Source organism: Gigantopelta aegis, chromosome 10 (genome assembly GCF_016097555.1).
Source record: "Gigantopelta aegis isolate Gae_Host chromosome 10, Gae_host_genome, whole genome shotgun sequence".
Lineage (NCBI taxonomy): Eukaryota > Metazoa > Mollusca > Gastropoda > Neomphalida > Peltospiridae > Gigantopelta > Gigantopelta aegis.
In genome coordinates, this window is record NC_054708.1 from 28,153,376 (window position 1) to 28,166,091 (window position 12,716).

The 12,716-nt window shown below is 35.1% G+C and overlaps 1 protein-coding gene across 1 annotated transcript; it reads right to left on the minus strand.

Moving 5' to 3' along the window:
- Positions 1 to 6,594: 6,594 nt before the first annotated feature.
- LOC121383004 (protein catecholamines up-like) lies at positions 6,595 to 11,969 on the minus strand. Its single transcript, XM_041512727.1, has 3 exons — positions 10,884 to 11,969; positions 9,294 to 9,502; positions 6,595 to 7,128 (listed from the first exon to the last, which is right to left on the minus strand). Exons 1-3 carry the CDS (start codon positions 11,944 to 11,946, stop codon positions 6,877 to 6,879), a joined length of 1,524 nt encoding a protein of 507 aa, XP_041368661.1. The 5' UTR covers positions 11,947 to 11,969; the 3' UTR covers positions 6,595 to 6,876.
- Positions 11,970 to 12,716: the final 747 nt, after the last annotated feature.

Consider the following 12,716-nt stretch of genomic DNA (forward strand, 5'->3'; position numbering starts at 1 on the left):
ATCATTGTTGATAGTACGTAGATGTGTATAGCATTTTTTTTACATTATGTGTTGCATTGTGTGCCATTTTTTAAGTGGGCCATTTTACAAAATGAATATTTCTCCATCAGTAGACAATACACAATACAGTAAACTGCTTTTGAATACCTAATATAGATGCAGTGGGCCATAAGTGCTGGAGAAAAAATGCTATAGAATATATTGAAAGCAGAAATGCCAACTTTTCAAAGGTACAGGTAGAATGTACAGCCCTCTCTACTCTTAAAACAAGAGTACCAATGAAGTACATGATATGCCCATCAGTTGTTTGATGGAAAACCATAAATATTAATAAATATGTTACGGGTATGATTCAGTTATAATTATGTGAAATTTTTGCAATGGGATGGATGAACAGAACAGTTCAGAGGCTAAACAAGATTTTTTCTATGATCAGAATATAGACCAATTATTTTATTTATTTGTATCATAGTGACCTAGTAATTGTATGGACCGGCGTTGTGGTTAGCCATCGGTCTACAGGCTGGTAGGTACTGGGTTTGGGTCCCAGTCGAGGCATGGGGTTTTTAATCCAGATACAGACTCCAAACCCTGAGTGAGTGCTCCGCAAGGCTCAATGGGTAGGTGTAAACCACTTGCACGGACCAGTGATCCATAACTGGTTCAACAAAGGCCATGGTTTGTGCTATCCTGCCTGTGGGAAATGCAAATAAAAGATCCCTTGCTGCCTGTCGTAAAAGAGTAGCCTATGTGGCAACAGCGGGTTTCCTCTCAAAATCTGTGGTCCTTAACCATATGTCTGACGCCATATAACCGTAAATAAAATGTGTTTAGTGCGTCGTTAAATAAAACATTTCTTTCTTTCTTTAGTAATTGTATATGACACCACCATCCCAAGTTCCTGTATGGTCCGGACAAGAAAAAGTTAACAGACGGACGTCATACCATAATACGACCCATCATAGACGGGCATACAAAAAGGGGGTCAGCTCTATTCTATGTTCCCTCTGGGTTAGGGTTAGCAGTGATCCCCTCTAAAAGTATTTAATTGTTTGATTCGGTTATCTCGGAAGGCTGTGAGCGTATGATTTTGATATATACTGTATTTGTGTAATACTATGTGAATCCATGAATCTCTACTCTAAAAGTATTTAAAAACAAACACTTGATACTTAGATTTGTTTAATTCAGTTATCTCGGAAGGCTGTGAGCTTATGATTTTGATATATACTGTATTTGTGTAATACTATTTAACTGAAAATGTGAATCTATAAATCTGAATACCTACAGGAATAGTTTTATAAAGTGTTCATGTTACTTTAATAACATACAGAATAATGACCCAACTAAAAAGGTATCCATGTGCAAGATTAATGACAAGTATATACATGTTTACTTCAACATTCAAAATAATAAACTAAAATATTTACAAACATATCTTGATAGTGTTTTTAAATATTCTATTCTAAACAAGTCAGCTTACTCAATATTCAAACAGCTGGTAATAAGAATTGTGATCAGGAGAAAAGACTTGCGTGTGTGTGCAAAGCGTTTACGGGTGAACTCTTGAAGTTTCAGCTTTAAAACTAAATATATATTTTTTAGTTAAATGTTCAGTACCAGTATGGTAAAATAACAAATGTTAAACTTTATGTATTTTACTTGTTTTATATTGAGAACAGCTGGGCCCCGTTTTACGAAGTGATCTTACTGGTATTGGCTCTAAAGTTCACCTTAAGTGCATATGAAGGCAACGCAATTAAGGTAATCGTAACGCCAAGATCGCTTTGGTAATGATTCAAGGTTTCTCAGCTTTAAAGTTACCATATAGAGAGCATAAAGGTGGTTTTCCATATGTACTATTTTCACATCCATCAATTGTTGCACAAAAAAGAAAACCTGCTCAAAATGTATCGTACCCTTACCACATATCCAACAGGTCATTCCACTCATTTTAATTGCCACCCAGTGCATTTTTTCTCCTCTTTTTTTTCGGAGACAACTTGGTGTGATGAACATGGAATTCCCTGCACTCGATCATATCTAGTCCTTGAGCTTTTCATACTTTTTACATATGTTAAACTACAACATGAAAGTTAGGCCTACCGCCATAATTATAGAGAAGATGAAATCTCATACAAAATGTTGTGTAACGGATAACAGGTGATGGATAATGTAAGGCTGAGGTACATATGGAAAGCCACCATTGAGACTGGGGCAACACACTTTTTTTAAGAAAAACAAAAAACAAGGTCTTAGCAAGAAATACTCAACAGTGTTAGCAGATGACAAAGTACTATCAAGTGCAGAGAATATTCAAACAAAATAATCTTAGTAATGACCAGTAATTGATAACAAAAAAACAACAACAAAACAAATTAGGGCAGCTTTTCCAAAGTTGATCACATGCAAGAGGCAGGAGACATTTTTTTTTTTTAAATGTTGGTATACCCTCCACCCAAATAATTAAAATTTATTCATAGAAAAAACTGCAGCCAAAAAACACCAAGCATAACAAAATAATTATGGTGCCTAGCTAACCTGAATATGATCAGTTCTGGTACACCTTTTAGCACATAGAACACAAAAGCCTTTGTCAACAAGGTCAGTCACAAACACTGTATGAAGAATTCTGATAACCAAAGTTCAATTTCTTAATCATAAGGTACTGGATGTCAAACATTTGGTAATTGTGACATGTAGTCTACAGAAAGAAATGTTTTATTTAACGATGCACTCAACACATTTTATTTACGGTTATATAGCATCAGACATGTTTTAGGACCACACAGATATTGAAAGAGGAAACCTGCTGTCACCACTTCATGGGCTACTCTTTTCGATCAGCAAGGGTTCTTTTATATGCACCATCCCACAGACAGGGTAGTACACACCACAGCCTTTGATATGCCAGTCGTGGTGCACTAGCTGGAACGAGAAATAGCCCAATGGGCCCACCGATGGGAATCATTCCCAGACCGACTGTGCATCGAAGAAGCACTTTACCACTGGGCTACATCCCACCCTGTAGTCTACAGATGAAAATTGCCGCATTAGCAGCAAGGGATAAAATTACTATCCGCAAAAATGCCCCTTATTCCAAAACCAGTACTACCTGTATATGTCACAACCAACTGTACAAGTACTGAATACGAAAAATAAGACCTCAAATTATCAAACTGGAAAATTATATATATTTGTATTTGTTTTAAACAAAAAAAAACAAAAAAAAACCTTTTTGATTTTGATTTTTAAATAATTTTCTGTGCCAGAAAAAATTAGGAGATGAAATGACTGATTCTCAACAGTTTGTGAGTGTTCTGGTTGTGAATTTTATGAATGCCTAAATGCATTGCCAAAAGCATGAAACAAATGTATACATGGAACATACATGTAATGAATAAAAACAAATCTAGCCAACAATAAATTTATTAATTCACTGTAAGTGATGCCATAATCAATTGGTTTAGTTCAGCATTTACTATGCGACACTATTTTGACACTATTTTTTTTTTACTTTACAATTTTAATATAATTTGTAGAATGAACCATGGTAGAAATGTGGATGTCCATTAAATATTTGTACATGTTGATCTGCACAAAAAGATCAAATAAATAACAAAATACCACCACCATTTCTTAACACAAAAAATTAAAAACAAAAAGACAACAATAACAGTACAAAATACCTGTATGTGTAACAGTTAATCTTTGAGTAATCAAGTACTAAATGTACTTACAACACATTATAGAGACTGTCCTAAGTTTGCTGCAGTTGTTAAGATGTTGCCGACTAACAGATACTTTATAACAACTATAATTATTTATTAAATACGGTATATTTTTCTGCATAAAATGTTACCACTAGTTCGAACTTCGTTTTATTTCCTAATGTATTTTTTCTTGTTTGCTTGAAATTATTTGAAAATCAAATCTAGTTTGTGCTACTTACAAACATCAAGACTCGGAAACACATTGCATATTATTCAGACAGTGACTTTTTAAACAAGAAACTATATCTACTATGCTATTTTAGTTTTTAAAAATTTTTATTACTCGGAAACATTTTACAATGCAGCAAACTAAGGATAGACCATTTAACAAATAGAGATATTCTCATTAATCAAAATAATCCAGTTTTATTATCGAGTATAATACAGAGTTACTTCCCTTCTCGTTGCACTCAGTTTAGTTATGGTACATTAAGTATTTGTTTTTTGGGTTTTTGGGGTTTTTTTAATTCAAATGCTTACCATAAGCCAAGTGAATAAAGATGAAATATATATGTACACAGACATGGAATGACAAAGAAAAATATTTTTAAAATATGATATGCCATTTTCACAAGTGAAAAGACTGAAAATATGAAAAACAACTAAATTCTTGAAAGTAACAGTTTCTGGGATAAGTATTCTTGTTTACATACCTTTCAACCATATGGACCAGTGTTATAAATATTTGGAGAAGTATGGAATGTTTGTTTAACAACACCTCAACACATTTTAACAATGACTACACAACTTTCCCAACATATTTTGACACGAGTACAAGAGAGGAAAAAAAAGTTTGTTTTGTTTAACGACACCACTGGAACACATTGATTAATTAATCATTGGCTAACATTTGGTTATTCTAGTCGTAGTTATCAGGAAACCTGCTACATTTTTTCTAATGCAGGGTCCTTTATGTGCACTTTCCCACAGACAGGAAAGCACATACCACAGCATTTGTCCAGTTGTGATGCACTGGTTCGAACGAGAGAAAAAGCCCAATCAGCTAAATGGATCCACCGAGGTGGTTCAATCCTGCGATGCAACCACCTCAAGCTAAATCGCGCCCCCTACAAGAGAGGAAGTCTTCTACCACCACATTGGTTTCTTCTAACAATAGATTATTTATCTGTCAAAAAATTATTTGAGGGTGGTATGTAAGAAAAAATAAAACCGATCATAAGTAGGCCTACCCTTATTAGGTGGTTGAGGGTGAGAGATCTTTTGATATTTGGACACTGAATTTCATGTACTTTCACAACAACAGTTCTCTTCCCATAATGTTTGTAAAAATTCTAAAAATGTGTCAATTAATTTCCAAGATTTTAGGGTATGTAATTTGACCCTTTGTACCCTCTGGCAAAAACCCTAACAAGTACCAATTGGGACAGGAAAAAATACATTAAAGTCCATCGATAGGGGTTGGATTCGGCTAAGATAATAAAGTGATTGCCTGAGATGGATCAATGGATTATAGTGGTGGGAAATAAATAAGCACAACATGATGTATTGAACACATCTGGCTGCAACTCATGATGAATGAAAACTGAATGTACACTGATTGTTTTAAGTACACATGATAAAATACCTTCCATACCCACAGTTATTAAAACATTTGCATCACCAATATTTTACATTAAATCAAACCTCAATCAATTTCCATTCCAGACATAAAAGGGATACAGAAGCAATAAAATATTTTTATGCAATAACACAGTTGTGGTTTAATGCCAAGGAAAAGAAATGCTCCCCCATATTCTTTAATTCCATTTTAAAAATTCAATTCAGCATTTTTTGAAGTCTCAAATTTGATGCCACTGTAACAGGTTTCTTTTTTTCCCTTTGTAACATGATTCTGACTGACTCAATCTCTAATGACATCACATGCATACAATGTGTATGGTGTTGTCATGACATTAGTGTCTCTGACCCGTATTAGAGTCTCACGTCTAGATTCTAAACGTTTTAAAAGCACCAGGCCTGATCATCCTAATGTTTATAGTAGCCCAAACCGGATTTTACATCAAAATAATTAGGACACATAAAGAAACATTAGGATGATCAGACACTGGCATTTTAAATAGCAAATGTAAAATTAACCTGCATTTGCAGTGGTTAAAAAAGCCATGTTAGTCAAGCAAATCTTAACAATGGCAGAAACCTCCACACAGATACACCATTTAAACAAAAAGTGCCAAATAAAAATTTCATTTAATATTATTACAAGTGATTTTTTTGTTTGTTACAGAAACTGTTATAGTTTTCTCATTTCCCTTTTTTAACTGTACTTGAGTATTTACACATTTAATTTTGTTAAATAAAGAAAAATATATATATTAAACAGGATGTGACTAGAACATAATATACAAATTACATGTACCTATATGTATTTTAACCGAAAAACAGTTTTATAATATTAAAGGTCACGGTCAAACTGGACCATCAAGGTAAAGGACTATACAGTTTTATATCTGCCACAATTATATAGATCTGTGAACTGCAACTACAAATAAATAACTCTGATACGAAACATTTTCAAAATAAATTTTCAATGTGCTCAATAAAAAATGCACCATTTTGAGCAATTTACAATATCAGTTACACAACAGGCCACATACAAGTAATATTTTGCTTTGATTGTATTTAAAATGTTTCTATCAGTTCTGTAATCCATGTTATGGAGTAAATAAGTGCAAAATATTTTCATTGTCCCATTTGCTCAAAAACTTGAAAAACAAATTTTATGATTATCGACATCATAGTTATATATTATCTTTTTTGACTCTCACCAAAAAAAAACAGAAAGAAGAAAAAGCAAGCCAACAAAAAACAATAACTTTATTTAAGCACATATACTTCAAAAATGAAAATGATATCCAAGCTGATAGTTTGAAACAAATATTTATGGGATTTTTGTCACTAAAAATAACTAAACAGCATACTGTCAATAATGCAAATAAGTAATTTGGAGATTCCATAACAGTTAGCAACAATTGTCAACAAATGTTTAATATGATACCACAATGGAATAAATCAGTTCTTTTTAAAAGGTGGAATAAACCATTTTGTTTTGGGTTTTTTCAATTTCAACAATACTTAACATCATTTACTCATAAGCTGCTATTAGCACCATCATGTATACACCAACAAACAAAGCACCTATTTCTTTAATTGACTGTACAAGGTTGGTATCCTTGAGCAGTTCGGGTATGACAGAAACCGTGGCGATGTATATGAAACCCCCGGCAGTGAATGGAAGGATCCAGGCTATGGCTGCGTCACCAATACCTTGAGCAGCCAGACTGCAGAACGTACCAAGCATAGCACCGATGGCCGTGGAGAACTGTAGCATCATGGCCTGTTTAATGATAAAAACAGTAGGAGGTTACAAGATATGTAATACATAGGGGAGCAGGTCAACTCACCCCAAAACCAACTCGCCTCAGTGGTTGATCAACTCACCCCACACTGTTTAGTCAACTCATATCATTACCATTTTATTAATTAAACATAATAATAGTAATCACATCAATAGATTGAGCAATAATGTGCATTAAATATTGTTGAATATGCACACCAGTCAGAATCCAAAAGCCTTTACCTGATCATTCCTTTAAAACTCAAAACGTCATTAAAATAAGCTTGACAGTTCATTTTAGGATCTCCCTAACAAAAAAACCCATTTAATAAGAGGCCGTAATAACGGAGTTTTACTGTAATATTAATAAATAAAATGACACCAAATTTGTAGACATCCATTTTTAATTTCGTCACAATTATTTACGGACAGTAAAATTTGGGGCAAGTTGTCTAAATACTGGGGTGAGTTGGTTTTGGGGCGATTTGACCAGCATTCATACATAGTAAACACATCAAATTAAACAATATAAATTTTAAAAACAATTTACAAGCACATGGTAAACTTCTTGATGTTTCATCAACCAAATGCTGACATCATCAGGAGAAAACACTAAAAGACAGACTACTACAGGTGTTATATTTATTTTTACGGATGCATTTGGTTTGATATTTCATCATGCAAAAACAGGTTCATGTAATTACTGCCATTTGAGCAGTTTTGAAAGCTATATAGATTTACTATTACACAAAAGCAAAGTTAAAAAAGCAATTCATAATCCAATATAGTATTATATTTGTTTAAAAAAATTAAATACCAGTTGACTGTTTGTGGTGATGTGTAAATCCCCATGCACTCAGTGCAAACAGTATAATTGTAAATGTGTCAAAAAAAGAAAAAAAGACTGAGAATTATTGGGGATGATCTTTTATTTTTTGGTACGTAGGGTATATAAAAATGAATGTAAATTTATGTCGGGGAAGGGTATAACTATGAGTATATTATGTTGTGAAAAAATTACTAAATTCTATATGTACTTATTTATCAGACCAAATATTATTACATATAATGTTTGCCTACAGCTTATTTTATTAAGTATCACTACACAAAATATACTAAAAGGCAAAAGTTATTGTGACACACAAAAGACAAAGATAATTGATGATATGTTTTTACTGCCATGTATGATACATAATATGGAAAGAGAAATGTCCGAAGGTATGGAAACGAGCAATAGTCCATGAAAAGGGCACACCTGCCATGTGCAAATGAGCCACATCACTAGAAGGGGGCCAGAGCGAAGTTCACACAGTCAGTAGTGAGTGTGTCCACCTTGAGCATTGATACAGGCCTGGCACCATCGTCTCATTGAGGCCACTAAACGCTGGAGTGTTTCTGTGGACGTTGAATTGACGTGCGACGTCAAGCTACGAGGTCCCAGATTCAAGCATCCCTATGACTAGACATCTGTCATTTGCACTGAGGCATGGCATGATGGAATTGCATCAAACAGTTCACTAATAGTGTTTTTCTGACTTGTGGACTTCTGAAGGCTGCACAGAGTGGCAATGATTTGGGACAGAATCTGGCCGTTTATGGTGAACACTGGACAGGATTTCCCCTGAATATTCCATGTTTCTTGCACACAATCTAATTAAAATTAGCTCCACTATTACATGTGGATCAAACAGCAGCCAGTTGGAGCTCATGTCCACCAATCAAAACCTTACTTGAAGAATCATGCCAGTGATTTAAAAATAATTTGAAAACATTCCGGATTATCCTGAGGGTATACGACATGTGGAGCTAATTTTAATTAGATTGCTTGCACAAAGCATGCAATCGCTGCAACATCTGCTTGGTTGCATTTCTTCGAGCTGTTTCATGCACATTTTCTCTGGTTTACATCCATAAATCCATTCACAAATTTATTACTCCAAAAAATCCATGTCACAATAACTTTTGCCTTTTAGTATACATGTAAATTGTAAGTAAGCACACACAAACATGTAAGTGTTAATTCTCAAGTACATGTTCACAATGATGTCAAAGAGTTAAACATGTATATAAATGTGTTCACGAATTAACAAAATGATTTGTCAAACCATTCCTGTACATGTGGAACAGTTCTTGTACATATATATATGTGGATTTATATTCCTCACCTTGCGCTTTGTGCAACCAGACTGCACAAGAATAGCAAAGTCTCCGATCTCGTGAGGAATCTCATGCAGGAATATTGTGATCGTGGTGATGATCCCAACATTCTGGCCAGCAAGGAATGAAGCACCAATGGCCAGTCCATCTGTGAAGTTGTGTGCGAAGTCAGCTGCCAGATTGAGATATCCAGCCACTTTAATGTCAGGTTCTTGAACTGAAACAGAGATGTGTGTTATCACCAAGTTATCCACAAAAATGTATATTAAGATTCTGCAATAATATATATTTGAAAATGTTCTGAAATGGTCAAAGACAAAATGTACATAAATTATATGCATACATAGTCAGGTACATATAGGCCCAAGTGTTATATAGTTACTCAATTGTTACTCGGGATATACCAAATATATATGTCATGATAAACCATTTCATGATTTGTACATACATCTTAAATTTATGAAACATAAAATCACTGAGATTATATGTTCCATACATCACCCTAGTAATACATACATGACTAAAATTTTATTTTATTTTTTAAAATTAGATACCAAAAAAAAAATATATGTAATCCACCAAGAAAAAGTTGAATATAGTACAAAGTACATGAATATATAGAGTAACTAGGAGTGTCGCACAAAGTGTAATGAGTTTGGAAATGACTTTATTTCCATAGCAACCGGCCTCGGTGGCGTCGTGGTAGGCCATCGGTCTACAGGCTGGTAGGTACTGGGTTCGGATCCCAGTCGAGGCATGGGATTTTTAATCCAGATACCGACTCCAAACCCTGAGTGAGTGCTCCGCAAGGCTCAATGGGTAGGTGTAAACCACTTGCACTGACCAGTGATCCATAACTGGTTCAACAAAGGACGAAGTGCAAATAAAAGATCTCTTGCTGCTAATCGGAAGAGTAGCCCATGTAGTGGCGACAGCGGGTTTCCTCTCAAAATCTGTGTGGTGCATCGTTAAATAAAACATTTCTTTCTTTCTATCTTATTTCCATAGCAAGATCACCTGAAGATACTACTACCACTACATGTAGTGCTGCCAACTTTTCATGCTTAATATCATAAAATATACACATAAGATTTTATATCATCAACTGTCAGCATTGTAAAAATATAATTACATGTATACGTCCATGTTTATGTAACTTGCAGAAAAATGCACCAAAGGAAGCAAAATAACAAGACTAAAGACTGAATTTACAAAGCCCATTTTTGACTTAAAATGTACATGCATGTAACTTGATACATGTTTATAAATTTATAATTAAATGCTTAAAGTGTTAAACATCTGTGTTTAAGAAAAACATGCTTGATAAATCCATCAGTAAATGTTTCTAAGGAAAGTACAGTACTCTTATAACGAACCGGAAGGGACTATGTTAGTTAGTTTGTTATGTACTAGTAGTTCATTGTACACTGTTGCACAAGTTGGTTATTAGTGTATAGGAAGATAAATAAAATGGGACTTTACGATCAGTTTGTTCTATGCTGTAGTTTGTTCTGAGCATGTTTGTTATACGTGTACTTTACTGTACCATATAACCAACACCTACATGTACATAGCCAACTGTTAGTAGTGTTACTCACCAGCTACATCGGTTTCCTTCTGTTCATCTTTGGCTTCTTTTTTCTCACCGGTTATTTCTTTATCTTTTGGCAATTTTGGGGAAGTTTTCTCTTCATCTTTTTCTTTTGTTGGCTTTTCTTTGGAATCCTCATCATCGCTTAATTTCTCTTTCTTTTTGCCAGGTTTATCTTCCGTCTTCTTTACTGGTTTTTTAACATGCGAATGACTATGGCCATGAGCATCACCACCTTTAACGTATCTGACAAATTTCTCAACTATCAGAAACGCAAGTATTCCAGCAAGAACCCATAACCCAACTGACATGTCATGTCCGCCATGTTCATGTGAGTGTCCATGACTGTCACCATGACTATGTCCATGACCATCTTCCCCATGACTGTGGGGTGAGACTGCATGAGGAATCAAATGGAGAAAGGCATCACCCAGCAATCCCCCTGATGCAAAACTGAGTAAAACCTTTAACAGACTTTGATGATCTGTGCTGTCTTCAATAGGGATAAATAAAAGAATGACAATCGGTGAAACACTAATAATCGCTGTGGCACCTAGCGCCTGCAGCCATAAAGATAAACCGGCGGATGTTCTGGGCTTTGAAGGTTTGGGTCTGGCACTTTCCCATGCATCATATTCTGCTTGTATTGTGTGTGAGGGTTCTCCACCATGCGAATGTCCGTGATCATGTGAGTGACCGTGATCGTGTGAGTGTCCGTGATCGTGTGAGTGTCCGTGATCGTCCCCGTGATCATGTGAATGTCCGTGATCGTCCCCGTGATCATGTGAATGTCCGTGATCGTCCCCGTGATCATGTGAATGTCCATGATCGTGATCGTGTCCGTGATCGTGTACGTGATCGTGTACGTGATCGTCACCGTGTCCGTGGTCACTGTCAGCATTTGCTTCTTTCGAGTACTTAAAATGTGCTGGTTTGTCGTGACTATGACCGTGGTGATCGTCGTGAGAATGGCCATGAACAAATTCAAAATTAGTAAATAAATAGCTACAGAATACCACAAATGCAAAGAGCAGACAAGAACGTGACACCATCTTTGTGGAGGCCGCCATCTTGACGTATGTGTCTAGCCTTGGCTATTCAATACCATGTCTATGCTTTTAAAAGGTAATAAACCGTACTACGCAAATCGAGACTTTCAATTTGACTACGTGGCCAGGTGGCGCCAATAGCGACACGTAAACAAATCCACGTGGCTATCTGGTAATCATATGTTCAGTGAACATCAGAAAGCGGTTAACGAAAATAAAGATTTTAAAAAAGTTAATGACTTAAGTTCTGATAAACCGAAATATGCAAATCGAGACTTTCAATTTGACTACGTGGCCAGGTGGCGCTAATAGCGACACGTAAACAAATCCACGTGGGTATCTGGTAATCATATGTTCAGTGAACATCAGAAAGCAGTTAACGAAAGTAAAGATTTTTAAAAAGTCAATGACTTAAGATCTGATAAACCGATATATGCAAATCGAGACTTTCAATTTGACTATTTAAAAACCAGTCCAATGAATATACTCCATTAAAATTTTGTCACACTACACGTACCGGGTACTCTGTCTTGTAGCCTACCAAGACGTTTGTTTTAACAACACATCCAAATCATTTGGTTATTCTGACGCATCTTCAAAGAAAACCTGCTAAACTTTTCCATTTTAGCAACAAGGTATTTTAATATATATATGCACTTTCCCACTGACTGAAGTTACCAATATTGGAAGAAAGACGTGTTTACTTTAACAGTGCACTCAACACAGTTAACACATTTTTATTTATGGTTATATGGTTAAGGACCACTCAGATAATTATAATGAGAGATCCA